This window comes from Danio aesculapii, chromosome 3 (genome assembly GCF_903798145.1).
Source record: "Danio aesculapii chromosome 3, fDanAes4.1, whole genome shotgun sequence".
NCBI classification, from domain to species: domain Eukaryota; kingdom Metazoa; phylum Chordata; class Actinopteri; order Cypriniformes; family Danionidae; genus Danio; species Danio aesculapii.
The window spans coordinates 3,649,932-3,665,475 of record NC_079437.1 but is presented as its reverse complement, the minus strand read 5'-3'; the positions used below and the strand labels follow the sequence as shown (position 1 = coordinate 3,665,475).

At 38.2% G+C, this 15,544-nt stretch overlaps 1 protein-coding gene across 1 annotated transcript in view; it reads right to left on the bottom strand.

The window, feature by feature from the left end:
- Positions 1 to 319: 319 nt before the first annotated feature.
- The window catches only part of LOC130220694 (envoplakin-like), a 50,265-nt gene continuing 35,040 nt past the window's right edge, over positions 320 to 15,544 (bottom strand). The window contains 15 exon segments of the mRNA XM_056452917.1: positions 320 to 3,698; positions 3,700 to 4,023; positions 4,125 to 4,217; positions 4,300 to 4,404; positions 4,722 to 4,805; positions 4,995 to 5,145; positions 5,694 to 5,879; positions 6,286 to 6,432; positions 8,776 to 8,954; positions 10,539 to 10,711; positions 11,282 to 11,379; positions 13,776 to 13,930; positions 14,804 to 14,818; positions 14,820 to 14,946; positions 15,000 to 15,007. Coding sequence (XP_056308892.1) covers positions 570 to 3,698; positions 3,700 to 4,023; positions 4,125 to 4,217; positions 4,300 to 4,404; positions 4,722 to 4,805; positions 4,995 to 5,145; positions 5,694 to 5,879; positions 6,286 to 6,432; positions 8,776 to 8,954; positions 10,539 to 10,711; positions 11,282 to 11,379; positions 13,776 to 13,930; positions 14,804 to 14,818; positions 14,820 to 14,946; positions 15,000 to 15,007 — 4,974 coding nt within the window. The 3' untranslated portion in view covers positions 320 to 569.

The following is a 15,544-nucleotide window of genomic DNA, read 5'->3' as shown; positions in this document are numbered from 1 at the left end:
TGGAACAAGCTTTCACTCTCAAGAACATCCCCAACTTTTGAGTCTTTTTAGAGGTTACTGAAAACACACTTATATTCTTTAGCTTTTAATCACGTGTTGTGAGTTTATATACTTTGGTTCCTTGTAAGTTTGCATGTATTATGTACAGCACTTTGATACCCATTGTGGTTGGTTGAAAGTGCTCAAGGAATAAATTGAGTTGAGTTGATATATAGATACAGACTCCCAAATTTTTGTCAGCCTAACACTTAAACTTATATAGTATATTAACTAGTAAGAAACTTGTCCAACAATATACAAAACATCCCAGAGACAGTCGTTTTATTTAATATCAAGTTTAATATTAATATCAAGTTTATGTTATATATATATATTAAGTTTAAAAAGCCCATTCATTAAGATAGTACACAATTAAGATTTGACACAAAGACAGGAAGAAATAATTGATAAAACATAATGAAATAGTTTCCTCTGATTATTATATATGAGATTGAAAAAAAAAAAAGCCCTAGAAACGTCCCTTACTATGTAGCACTTAAACCTTGTTAGCATTCTTGCACGCCGTCTTTTCATTTCTTGGTGAATTTGTAGCTGGAATAGGATGGCGCGTCTACAGCGTCAGTGGAGGCCGCCGGCAGCAGGAGCAGTCCCGTGCTGTGGTCCCGCTTGCATCGAGCCATGGCCTCTTTATATGTGATTTTATCCCTTTTTACGGGATCGACAACATTCTTCACTAAGGCCAGATCATCTTGGAGTTGCTTGGCCACTGGTGCATCGATTAGTTTTGCATCAATTGCGTTCTGCAGACCAATGCGGCCTGCTCGGTTTGGGGTCACAAGGCCACCGGTTACAGCTGTGCCTCCATAACCATGTGGCACTGTCATTGGGGATCCATCCCCTTCGAGCTGCTTCTCCACTGACATACGCTCTTTAGACACGGGGTCTTCAAATCCAGTGAAGGCCTTTTGGGCACTGAGGAGTTTGTGAAGTTGGCTGGAATCGATCAATCCGCGCTCTGCAGCCTTATGAACAGAAAGCTTGTCTTTCTTATTGAGGTCCACAATTCCTCCAGTGGCGGCCTGAGCTTCTAGGAGCCTCATTGCAGTATCTTGATCGATCAGTTTACGTGTTAGAGCACTTCTTACGGACATTCGGCTGTCTGTGGTGATGTCCAGAATGCCAGAAATAGGGTAGAGCTCATCTCCGCTGGTGTTCAGAGAGTTTAAGTTGCCGTTGCTGGAGTAGGATGTGCGCCGGGTCAGTGTTGAGGGGCTGTAGCTAGAGTTTGTTTGAAGGGATGTTGTTTGTGTTACACTCGAGGGAGGAAAGACTGTTGATTTTTTTTCTCCTGCAACCAAGAGAGCAAACTCTGAAATGGTCATTTTGCCCTCTCTGTAGCGCTGAAGATCATATTGGGTTAGTCGTCCGTTTTGGAGAGCCGTCTTGACGGAGTACTGCTTTCCACTTTTACGATCTTGCAGGAGTGTGACCTCACCATCAGGACCTGTGGTTGTGATTTCTTCCCAGCTGCACTCCAGCTCCTGCAGGTGGATGTACTGATTGCGGTCAATCAGGCCCTCAAGATAGGCGTCGTATGGAGACATGTCTTTGCCAGTCTCTGGATCCAGAATGGTGATTTTGGTAGAGACATTGGTTTCTCTGGTGTTTGTCTCTGTATTCTGCACAGATTTTGCCTCTTTCTGGAGCTCGACAAGAGTTCTTTCCCGAACAATGATCAGTTCTTTCACCTCTAGGATTTCCCTTTCCAGGCGCTGGATCTCTGACTCCATCTTGATGCTCTTTTGCCTGCTGAGTTGGTTCCTCTCGCTCAGCAGTTTGGTTTGTTGTTGGAAAGTTATGCTGATCTCCTGCTTTTGAGTCTCCAGTCTTTTCAGCTCCTGGAGAAGTTCGTTTTGCGTCCTCTTGATCCTATCCCTGTTGGCAATCAAGGTGGCCTCCTCTTGAGAGAAGTTTGTCCTGGTCGTCTGAATTCGGGTGATTTTGCTTTTCAGTCTCAGCAGTTCTTCATCTCTGAGGGTCCTGGTACTCTTTACTTGAGAGACTTGGGTCAGAAGGCTCTCTCTCTCAGCTTCCACTGCTTGGTCCTTCTCAACCCTGATCACCTCTTTGTGGATGATCCTCTCGACAGATTTCTCCTTGGTCAGGGACTCAATCCTAATTCTGAGGTTTCGAATCTCTCTCTCCAGGCGGGAAATGCTGGCACCCTCATTGTCAATGTCAGTGCGAAGCCCAGTGATAAGTTTGTCGACTTTAGAGTCTCTCTCAACTTTCAAAACCTCCTCAATGACAATCTTTTCCTCAACAGGTTTTGGACAGTTCTCAAGTTCATAGATTCTAGCCTTGATTTGTCTCAGCTCTGTCTCCACCAGGATCTTCTTCTGCCGATCCACAAGCTCCAGCTTTTTCTCCAGTTCCAGGATTACAGATCTCATCTGCTGCACCTCCAGTTCTAGCTGTCGTCGAACCTTGACGGTCTCTTCCAAAGTCCTGATTAACCTCTCATGACTCTGAATCTGACTGGGATCTGTCTGAAGGCGGACAATTTCTTGGACCACAACTCTTTCTTCTGGTTTCTGTCTCTCGAGCACAATGTACTTGTTTTGAAGGTCAAACACATTCTCTTCCACAGTTCGGCGGCACTGAATTTCCTCTCTGACTTCCTTCCTGAGGCGTTCGGCTTCTTTCTCCAGAAGAGGGTCATTTTCATACCTTATCAGTTCTTTGGTAACCACTTTGGTTTCCACCTTGGATCTTTCAGCCTTCCACTCATCCCTGTCCTTGCGCAGACGAATCAACCGATTCGTAGTAGAATCATAGTTGGTGCGTAAAATGGTAAGTTGCTCATTCAGCCTCTTGATTTCTCTGATAATCTCAGGACTCTTTTCTTCTTTCACAACCTCTTGAGTCACCTCCTTCAGCTCAACCTTGGGTTTCTCAGCACGCAGAGTCTTCAGATCCACCATGATCAAATTTATCTCACTTTCAAAGCTAGTACGGCGTTTGCCTATTTCGAGAAGTTCATTTCTTAGCCGTCTAAGCTCCATCTCTGTCTCAGGATCAATTCTATAGATCTCATGAATGATCTCATTAAACTCGATCTTCTGTCTGATGGTCTCTACTTGGGAGTAGCGTACCTGAAGGCTGGAGATCTCTTTCATCAAAATACTGTACTCTTGGATCAGCTCTTCCAGGGTCACACGGAGGGTCCTGGACTCTTGTAGGAGATCAGCATCTTGTTCCACCCTTTTCACCTCTTTGATGATAGTCTTAGGTTGTATGGTTGGAATAATCCTCTCCAAGTTATTGATCCGACTCCTAATCACGAATATTTCATCATTCAGGTTCTTGCATCTGATACCCTCATCCGATATTTCGCTCTTGAAGCTCATTACAGCTTTCAGCATTTCTGGGTCCTTTTCCAATCTCGTAACCTCTTTAAGTATCACCCTCTCTTTGATCACAGGCTTCTTGTTCTCCAGGACAGTTACTTCCGTTCGAATATTAACTGAATTACTCTCAAGCACTCGAATTTCCTCCTTTAGTTTAAGTATGAGCTCCCTGATCCTCGCTGCTTCCACATCCAGTTTAGGGTCTCTCTCAATTTCTGTAACCACCTTTGTCACCAACCTCGGCTTTATTTCAATAACTTCTCGCTCATGGCTGACAATTTTTTTGCTTGAAAATCTCAATTTCGGATTGCATTTCGGATCGCTTGTAGATCTCGTCTGCTATCCTCTTCTTTAGCACCTCCAAGTCAGCCTCAATCTTAGGATCCCGATAGTAATGCACAGTTTCCTTTTCCTCCACTCGCTCCACACCTCTGCGACTCTTCAGGGACACCATTCGTTTCCTTTGGGCCAATAGTTCATTTTCAGCATGAGTGCGACGAGATATTTCCTCAACAAGCTCTTGCTTCAAGCCGTCAACTTCATCCATTTCTCTCTGCTGACTTTGCATCTGCAGTTGCTGCTTAACGACCACATGGCTCACAATTTCTTCATTCTGATCATGGGGCACAAATACAGATTCCCTAAGTTAGTTCGGAAGTTCATGGTTCTATCTGAAAGTTATCCATTGCAAAAATGACTGTTGAAAAATGGTACCTTGTTGATGAGATCTTTGGCCAAATACAGTTGATTCAGAAGCTGGTTATTCTCAGCAGATACCTCAGAGTAAAGATTCACAACATCCTTTTCCTAAAAAGTAAACAATTATACAGATTTTCTAAAGGAAACATAAATGGTAGGTATATCCTGGACATTATGGAACCCAGCCTACCTTCTTCTTCACAAATTCAGCCAGGGTTAAGTGATCAAGTCCTATTGAATTAATTTCTGGCTTTCCCAATGCACTGCGGTATTTGTTAGAATTGACCTCATATTCCTGGAGACACAGAAACAACAGATAATTTGCATTTAAAACTAAATCTGAAATGTCAAGCTGTGGCGAAAAATCATTGAAGAAATCAATTTGGCAATCAATTTGCATTGCTTTTTTTCTTTTGAATCGAATTTGAACTTAGTTTTTTACAGCAGACAGTGCTTTAGGATAGTTTTTAACAGTAGAGATGGCGCTCTAGGCTAGTTTTTGCCGCATAAAGTGCTCTATGCCTAGTTTTGTAACCATACATTAACGGTTATGACCACAGCTCGACTGAAATTCATTGTAATATAAGTTCAAGTTCAAGATGGCCAACTCACATTAAGAACGCTCTGCAGCTCCTCAGAAAGTTTCATGATCCGGTTTACATCGTCCTGCTTTCTCTTGATGTCTTCAACTGCTCTCTGCAACCGAAAACAATTGAACCTATTTAATTTTCAGCACCACTGAAAGAACAAAACTTAAAGTTGTTTTTACACAGAATTATTCTTAGGTTTTTGTTATATTCTAAGATATAGATTTAAAATAATATTAATTATTTTAAAATATCAAATAATTCAAATGCAAACAAAGCAATACAACTCAATACTGACCATCTGAGAGTTTTGCTTGGCATAGACCTGCGTCATACTTTCGCCAGGCTGAACCTTGTTGTTAGGCATGTTGATGAGGAAAGCAGTGAGAGATTGGTTGGCGCTCTGAAATTCCTGGTACTTACTGACGGCTTCTTTCAACAGAGTTGCCCTATTAAGTAAATACAGATGCAGTTCAAATGTCAGAAGAATTTTTACTTAAGAAGCCTCAAGTAAACAATATTCATTCGATATCATTCATTCATTCATTTTCTTTTTTGGCTTTGTGCTTTTATTAATCAGGGGTCGCCACAGCGGCAAATGAACCGCCAACTGTCCAGCATATGCAGCGGATGATCTTGCGTGCCACAACCCCAACACTGGGAAACACCATACATTATTGCATTTACACTCATACACAACGGACAATTAGCTTATTCCCATTTTTCCCGGGACTCTCCAGGATTTCAGCCCCATCTACCATTCAGGTATTTCTCCATTCTGTTGGATAAAACATGAACAGAAGTGCCTCAAGTTTGCGATCCCCCCCCCCTGCTCTTCAGTCAGCGATGTCCAACTCACCCCATAAATGTGTAGTTAGGCTACGTAAGACCACCTGCAAATGTCTGTGTGAAGGAATTGTTAGGCAATTCAGTGTAAAAAAAAGTTTGGGCACCCCTGCTCTAGTGTTAAACGGGCAGACACAGTGGGGCGTCTCACCTCTGCTGCAGCTGGCTGTGATGTTAGAGTATCGTTCCTCAAGCGCTGACCTGGCTCTCCTGATGGCGGATGTCCGGGCAGAACTCCTGAAAGCTCTCTTGCAGGGAGCTGCACGTCTGCTCTGTGGCCTCCCAGCTCGCCGCTTTCAGCTGCTGAATGTCTTCCCTTTCTGGATGCAACGTCCTTACTTCAAGAGTAAGGAGGAAAAATTAAACAATACAGACTGATGCTGATGCTACACAGGGCAACGTTTTGAGCAATGATGTCTAGTGGGCATCAGGTGAGACTCAGGGTAACTAATTAGGGCTATCGGTAGTCATTATTTAGTCTATTAGCATCGCCTTTTTCCAAAGCAACATACAATCGAGGAGGGTTCAGACGATTCAACAAGAAGAGGCAATACACACAGCAAGTGCTAATTATACAAAGCACCTGCTAGTGCTCAGAGAATTAAGTGCTAGAGTAAGAAAGGAGTGTGTTTCTACAGGTGGTTTGTCAAGTCCACTCACCTGTGTGCGACACACTCAGAATTGCATAAATATGGGTAAACAACTCTATCAAATCCTACAAATAAGTGTTGTGTGGCAATGAATGTGTACCTGCAGTTGTCTGGAGTGGTTTTCGGATGGCGTTGTGTTCGTCTAACAGCCCTGTATCTGCACACAGCTGATCCTCGAAGTCCGTCAGCACACCGTCCACCATCCTGATCTGCTTCTCCAGGAACATGGCAGACGTGGCCCTGAGGAAACAAACCTTACACTCAGAACAATTTCATCATAGGAATGTTAAGATTCACTCAACTCACAATTTGGTTCAGTTTGATTTGATTCAATAATCTAATTGATTCAATAGTCTAATAATGCAGACCCTAATATGTGATCATGGAGCACAAAACCAGTCTTAAATTGCATATTTTTTGGCAATAGCCAAACTTAATTCAACTTAATTTGGACAACATTTAGACTATTTCATGTTTCGACAATATATCGATTTTTTTGAACCCTCATATTTAAAATAGTTGTACCTCAGCCAAACATCGTCCTATAATACCAAAGTATACATCACTGGAATGCTTATCAATTCAACTTTATATAATGTAAGAATCTGAATTTCCAAAAAATGACACTAATGGCTGGTTTTGTGGTCTAGGGTCACACATTTGAGGTATTCAGAAGAAATGTTGTTTTCCTTTTGTGGGGAAAATGTCATTAAAATAGTCAATAACGAGACTCAATGCATTATAACAGTGCTTTTAAAAGACCAAACTCAGTAAACACATTATTAATAAAGTATACAACCTACAGCATGTGGCCGAGAACATGAAGAAGTCATACAGGATCTAACGAAGTGTAATGCTGGGTTCACACCAAACGTGAAATTAAGTATTTGCACAAGTAAGTTACATACAAAGTCAATGCAAATGCATAAATAGGGGCTCAAATGTGTATTCTGCACAAGAAAGAAGGGTAAAATTCCGCCTGCTGTTAAAAACTAGCCTAAAGTGCCTTCTGCTGATCAAAAATTGGCCTAGAGCTCCATCTGCTATTAAAAACTATAGACTACAGCGCCATCTGCTGTTCAAATCAAGTCTAAAGTGCCTTCTGCTGTTCAAAAACTGGCCTAGAGCTCCATCTGCTATTAAAAACTATAGACTAGAGCACCGTCTGCTGTTCAAATCGAGTCTAAAGTGCCTTCTGCTGTTCAAAAACTGGCCTAGAGCTCCATCTGCTATTAAAAACTATAGACTAGAGCACCGTCTGCTGTTCAAATCGAGTCTAAAGTGCCTTCTGCTGTTCAAAAACTGGCCTAGAGCTCCATCTGCTATTAAAAACTATAGACTAGAGCACCGTCTGCTGTTCAAATCGAGTCTAAAGTGCCTTCTGCTGTTCAAAAACTGTCCTAGAGCTCCATCTGCTATTAAAAACTATAGACTAGAGCCCCGTCTGCTGTTAAACACAAGTCTAGAGTGCCTTCTGCTGTTCAAAAACTGGCCTAGAGCTACGTCTGATGTTAAAAACTAACCTAGATCAACAACATCTGTTAAAAACTAGCCCAGAGCGCCATCTGCTGTTCAAAAACTGACATAAACCTCCATCTGATGTTAAAAATTAACCTAGAGCAGCATCTGATGTAAAAAATAGCCCAGAGCACCATTTGCTTTTAAAAAATAGCCCAGAGCGCCGTCTGCTGTTCAAAAACTATCCAAGAGCTCCGTCTGATGTTAAAAACTAACCTAGATCAACAACATCTGTTAAAAACTAGCCCAGAGCGCCATCTGCTGTTCAAAAACTGACCTAAAGCTCTATCTAATGTAAAAAATTGCCTAGAGCACCATTTTCCATTAAAAAACTAGCCCAGAGTGCTGTCTGCGGTTCAAAAACTGGCCTAGAGCTCCATCTGATGTTAAAAACTAACCTAGAGCAGCATCTCCTGTTTAAAACTAAGCTATAGCGCCATCTGCTGTTAAACACTAGCCTCGAGCAGCATCTGCTGTTAAAAACGAGCCTAGAGCACCATCTGCTGTTAAAAACCAGTCTAAACTGCCCTCTGCTGTTAAACACTAGCCTAGAGCAATATTTGCTGTTAAAAAACAAGCCTAGAGCGTCATCTGCTGTTAAAAATTAAGCTAGAGCAGCATCTTCTGTTAAAAACTAGCCTAGAGCGCCCTCTGCTGTTAAAAACTAGCCTAGAGCGCCGTCTGCTAATAAACACTAGTCCCGAGCGCTGTCATAAAATTCGCATTAGAGGAAATCATCCCATCAGTAATCTAGAGCAAGTGAAGCTTTTCGCCTAAAGAGAAACAGACACAATGAAATAGCAATCTCTAGCTCCGCCCACACCCGCATCCCAACTCCACCCACTTTTAGCTTAATTTGTGCTCTTCAGAAACCTATGGGTGAAGTCACTGAGACTACATCTATATTTTTATGCAGTCTATGTTACAGTTATGACTAACACGGTTCAAACGATGGATGTGCGAGAGAGACATTTATCATATCGTCGTTTATTTCCCAAACGATGCATCATGCTATTGTAGTTTAGTCGTGAGTTACTTTGTTGCAGACGTTGTTTGTTTTCTTACTTCTTGTGGTAGAGGTCGGAGAGCGCGCTGATGTCATCAATCTTGTTGTTGACTTTGCTCAGTTTCAGAGGCAGCGAGGATGTCGTAGGCCCCAGGGGCTTCTGGGAGATCAGGGGCTGCATGTCCCTCTGAGCCGAAGCTTTCTCTGCCTCCAGATTCTTCAGAACCAATGCAAAACTCTGCAGATCAAAACAAACAACACAGTCAGTGTTATTTATTCATGAGGTTTACGTGGGTTTTAAATGCCTGACCACCTAAAAAACTACATTTGGACTCATCCTTTTAGACTTTTAGATTTGATAAATTAACAATTTACAAAGGACATTATCTTTACAGATTTTATTGTTTTTCTAATAAAAAATTTTTTGTTCACATTTGTTTTTTGTTTTGTTGAACTTTTTGTGTTACTAGCCTAGCCTGGCTACGGTTAAAAACCTACCTAGATCACCATCTGATGTTAAAAACTAGCCTAGAGCACCGTCTGCTGTTAAACATTAGCCTAGAGCGGCATCTGCAGCTAAAAACTAGCCTAGAACGGCATCTGCTGTTCAAAACAAGCCTAGAGCGGCATTTGCTGTTAAACACTAGCCTAGAGCGCCATCTGCTGTTCAAAACTAGCCTAGAGCACCATCTGCTATTAAAAACTAGCCTAGAGCGCTATTCGTTGGTTTAAAAATTAGGCTAGAGCACCTTCTGCTGGTAAAAACTAGCCTAGTGTGTAGTCTGCTGTTAAAAACTAACCTGGAGCCCCGTCTGCTGTTGAAAACTAGCTTGAGCATCATCCGGTATTCAAAACTAGCCTACAGTGCTCTTAGAAACTAACCTAGAGTGCCATCTGCTTTTAAAAAACTAGCCTAGAGTGTAGTCTGCTGTTCTAACTAAGCTGGAGCGCCATCTGCTGTTCAAAACTAGCCTAGAGCGCCATCTGTTGTTCAAAACTAGCCTAGAGCGCCATCTGTTGTTCAAAACTAGTCTAGAGCGCCATCTGCTGCTCAAAACTAGCCTAGAGTGCTATTCATTGTTCTAAAAGTAGCCTGGAGCGCCGTCTGCTGGTAAAAACTAGCCTAGAATGTAGTCCACTGTTAAAAACTAGCCTAGAGCATCATCCGGTATTCAAAACTAGCCTAGAGCGCCGTCTACTGTTCAAAACCAGACTAGAGCGCCATCTGTTGCTCAAAACTAGCCTAAAGCGCTGTCTTCTCTTAAAAACCAACCTAGAGCGCCATCTGCTTTAAAAAAACAGCCTAGAGCTCTGTCTGCTGTTCAAAACTAGCCTAGAGCCCTGTCTGCTGTTCAAAACTAGCCTAAAGCATCATCTGGTATTCAAAACTAGCCTAGAGCGCCATCTGCTGTTAAAAAACTAGCCTAGAGCATCATCTGGTATTCAAAACTAGCCTACAGCGCTATCTGCAGTTAAAAACTAGCCTAAAGCATCATCTGGTATTCAAAACTAGCCTGGAGCGCCATCTGCTGTTAAAAAACTAGCCTAGAGCATCATCTGGTATTCAAAACTAGCCTAGAGTGCCATCTGCTGTTAAAAGCTAGCCTAGAGCATCATCTGGTATTCAAAACTAGCCTAGAGCCCTGTCTACTGTTAAAAGCTAGCCTAGAGCACCATCTGGTGTTCAAAACTAGCCTAGAGTGCTATCTGCAGTTAAAAACTAGCCTAGAGCATCATCTGGTATGCAAAACTAGCCTAGAGCGCCATCTGCTGTTAAAAACCTAGCCTAGAGCACCATCTGCTGTAAAAGTTAAATTCTGACCTCCTGGTCTTTGATTCTGGCAGACAGATCTCCGACAGGCGCAGCGCGGTCCAGTGGAGTTCTGATGCGGTTCTGCATGTCTTTCTCCAGCTTCAGCAGGTCTGAGTAGATCTGGTCCAGACGGCTGTCGATCACGCCGGCCTTTGCACTGTCAGGAACAGTGGCCACAGCGACTACAACACAAACACCATTTAACTCCAGTTGAATCCGTTTTACACTACACAAACTAAACAAAAATGACACTTTTTTTCTGTAATAGCAGATAACAAATTATTTTATAATTCTTCTCAACCAGTAACACATTATACAATGACTTTATATCTAGTTAAAGTCAGAATTATTAGCCCTCCTGAATTATTAGCCCCCAATTTCTAAACATAATAGTTTTAATAACTCATTCATTTATTTTATCGTTGCTATGATGAAAGCACATAATATTTATCTAGAGATTGTTCAAGGTACTAATATTCAGCTTAAAGTGACATTTAAAGGCTTGACTAGGGTAATTAGGGTAAAGTTAGGGTAATTAGGCAAGTCATTGTATAACAGCGATTTGTTCTGTAGACTATCAGAAACAAATACTGCTTAAGGGGGCTAATAATATTGACCTTAAAATGGTTTTTAAAATATTAAAAACTGCTTTTATTCTAGCAGAAATAAAACAAATAAGACTTTCTACTGAAGTTCAAATATTATAGGTAATAGGAATGAATGTTGTGCATCGTACAGTAAATAAATCAGACCTTGTTTGACGAACTGCACCACTTCAATGCTGGGTGTTTTGGCCTGAGCCTGAAGAGCCGATCTGGTCCTCTTCAGATCTGAGAAATCTCTGCTCAGGCTGAATAGATAACACAGGTCATATGGTCAAGATAAAGGAGAAATTCAAGCCTGTTTAAAGCACTTTCCGGGTGCAACTTTTCCAGCAAAGTACACTACTGTACAAAAGTCTTGTCGTCTTGCCAAGTTTTAGGAACAGCAAATAATACCTTGACTTCTAGTTGATCATTTGGTATCAGAAGGAACTTATATGAAAGGCAAAGGCCTTTAGATTGTGCTTATTTTACCAGAATAAAATATGATCATATCTTGATTTTTAATGATTTAATTTGGACAATAAGGTCTGAATAGTTTATTATTTCCAATTTATCAAGATAAATTATTATGAAAGGGACACAATTACATTTTTATCGTCCAAAACTTTGTTTTACAATCAAAAAATGTATCCAAAAAAGTGTTAGAAAATTAATTAATTAATTAATTAAATGTATTATTACTTTGAATGCATGTTTTAATGCCATATCAGCAGCATTGGCTATATTCATGGCCACACTTGTACTAAAGTATTCAATATTTATATATATATATTTATATATATATATATATATATATATATATATATATATATATATATATATATATATATATATATACAATCTATATATAAAAAACTATTTCTTAATAATAATGATGCAGTGTGCAAAATAATACAACAACAACACTGATTAAAAAGTCATGATATAAGATCTTTTAATTTCAATATTGAAGCACTTTTAAAATGCTTGAAAACACTAGATTTGAGCACAAACATTTTAAATTAACCTCACTATTAAAATAAAATATAAAATAAAATAAAAATACAAAAATGAAATAAAATAAAAACAAAAATAAAATAAATAAAATATAATAATAAAATAATAATAAAATAAATAAATTAATTAATTAAATAAAAAATTAAATAAAATACAAAAATAAAAATAAATATGTTAATTAAAAAAAATAATTAAATTAAATACAATTAACTGAAATAAATAAATAAGTAAATAAATACAATTGAATTAACAAAATAAAATAAAATCAAAATTAAATTGAATAAAAAATAAACAAAATAAAACAAAATAAAATAAATAAATACAATTAAATTAACAAAATCAATTCAAATCAAAATTAAATTGAATAATAATAAATAAATAAATAAATAAATAAATAAAAAAATTAAAAAATACAAAAATGAAATAAAATTAAATTAAATTAAAAACTAAATAAAATAAAACAATAAAATAATATTAAATCAAATAAAGCAAAATAAAATAAAATAAAAAAAGAAATACGTTAAATTAAACAAAAAAACTATTGAAATTAAATTAAATACAATTAATTAAATAAATGCAATTAAATTAACAAAATAAAATAAAATCTAAATTAAATTAAATAAAAAATAAAAAATATAAGTAAAATAAATTTAATAAAAAGAAATAAAATTAAATTAAAAATTTAATCAAATAAAATACAAAATTAAATAAAAAAACAATTTTATTAAAAAAATTAATAAAAAAAATTTAATAAAAAAATTATTAAATAAAATTAAATAAACAAATAAATTAAATTAAAAATAAAATAAATACATTAAAATAAAAATAAAAAATACAATTAAATCAACAAAATCAAATTAAATTAAAATGAAATGTAATAAAAATAAATACATAAATAAGTAAATAAATAAAAGAAGAAATCAAAAAAATATTTTTTTTTAAATAAAATTTTATTAAAAAATAAAATTAAATAAAACACAAAGATTAAATTAAATAAAAAACAAAATAAAATAAATAAAATAATAATAAATAAAATAAAATAAATAAAAATAATAATAAAATCCATTAAAATTAAATTAAAATAAAATAAAATAAAATAAATAAATAGAATTAAATTAACAAAATCTAATTAGATTAAATTAAATGTTTCCAAATTTAATGATGCATAACCTCTATAAAATTATGTAAATGTTAAATTATGAATAATATTTATTGTGGTTATAAAGGAAGTCAGCCATTGACTACATTTCTTTTCAAAGATCTGTGTGTGTTTGTAATGGGAAAGCATGTGTTTGTGCATGTGGATGATTCTGAAGCATTGGTTTTCAGCTGGCGGTTCTTCTTTATTCACCTTATTGTTCGCGTATGAGCGGGTGCAGCCATCTGAATGTTTTTGGCTCGAGTATTCCGGTCTCATTGACTTGCATTAATTTAAACTGACATTTCCTTATTATATTATTCTTTTTTGTCTGAATAATGATGAGCACACTTGTTTATAGAGCAAGTAATTCGACAGTTTCTGTCGTTTATTATTCAGTGTCATTTCTCTCATAGGCAACTGAATCAGAAGTTCTAAAACAAATCGCAAAAACAAGCGCACTTCCACATTGAAGTATACGGTCAATATCCTCCAGTGTTTTCTTACCTGTCCACCTTGTCGATGGCAGCAGAATCAGGAGGAGGGATCATGAAACAGGCTCCGGGGATCAGTTTGGTGTCTCCGCTGCTGGATTTGACCTCCCACATCTGCTCTTTGGGGCTGGAGACCAGTGTTACCTTCTCACCCCGCTTCACTGAGTCCTGCAGGGGAACATACACGTGTTACAAATGTACACACTGCCACTTCTCATCAATGTAAAGAGGTCATGAACGTCCTCAGATTTGATTTTGCTTCGTCTCTGACACAATCGAGATTATTTACTTCAAGAAACATCGTCTCTTACAAACAATTTACTACTTTTGGATGCTCAGAGTGCTCAATTAATAGTTCTCAGTCATGTGACCGATGCAGAGACTCTATAGAAATGATGGCATGGTGGCATAATAGAGCTCAAAAGAGGGCAAATTTTTGATGCGCGTCTCACTGGTGCATCTGTGATCTATCAAGCATTTCTCATGTGTGTATAGCAAGTATTTGCCAAGATTTTAATGTGTGTGTGCTGACCCGAGAGGATTCATAATGAAGCTGCAGAAACTGTTGTAAACACACATCTAGTCCGAGCCCTTCCCCTGGAGAATCCTCAGTCTAAAGCGATCGCTGATTGGCTCCTGTACTAGTAGGCGGAGCTTCATTCGCCATATTGACTGTTACACTTTTCCCCATTCAAAACTATACGAGTGACACGTCTTGCATTTTAAATAGACAGTTTGGAGACAGTTCACCCCAAAATGAAAGTTTACTCACTATTTACTCTCCTTCAAGTTATTCCAAAGCCTTTATGAGTTTCTATTATCTGTTGATCACAAAGGAAGATATTTTGAAGAATGCTGAAAACCTGCAACCATTGACTTCCATATAGTAGCATTTGTTTTTCCTACTATAGAGGTCAATAGTTACAGGTTTCCAACATTCTTCAAAACTCTTCTTTTAGTTCAACAGAAGAGATGAATGACGATAGAAATGTTATTTTGGGGTGAACTGTCCCTTTAATTGTTGGTGTGTTTGTGTGTGACCTTGTCAGTTGTCCAGGTCACACAGAGCAACAGCGCTGATGGATCTGCCGGTGGTGGATCTGCGCAGAGATGCAGAGGAAGCGATGGAGGAGCTCAACTCTCTTAGGTCCGTCAGACGCTGCTCGTTCCTCAGCATGACGCTCCTCCGCCTGTACACACATACACACACGTTAGCAGATTTCCCAAACCTGTCAACACTTCAGTCTTTCTCAGGATTCTCCTGTATTTAACTATTCTATCCTGACATTGTCTAGGGCTGCACAGTACATAGTACATATATGTAGCATCGATATCGCAATGTGTTTGTGACATCGTATGATTAGATGTTTATTAAAGAACACCTAGGATGAAATCAACTTTTGGAAGCTGTTTGGACACAACTGTGTGTGTATATAGTGTGCCCACAGTCATATTGGAGGGATATATAGGACGCAAATCCCTCCCATTTTGAGGCCCGACCACAACATGAGTAGGAGTGTGGTTCCCCCGCCCACCAAATTGATTGACAGGCGCCATGTTTCTATTATAACACATTTTTGCAAATAAACTGGGATTAAAATATCCAATCAACTCTGTGATTTTTATTAGTTTTATAAGTTTAAATCTTTTTAAAACAGAGCATGTTTGTATTAAAGCCTGTAAAATTGCTATGTAATTCTTAAACGCTTTAATCACCATAAACGCATGGTCATTTCAGAAAGGCTTGAATAAACTCCACCACAAAGGCATCAAATAAACCTA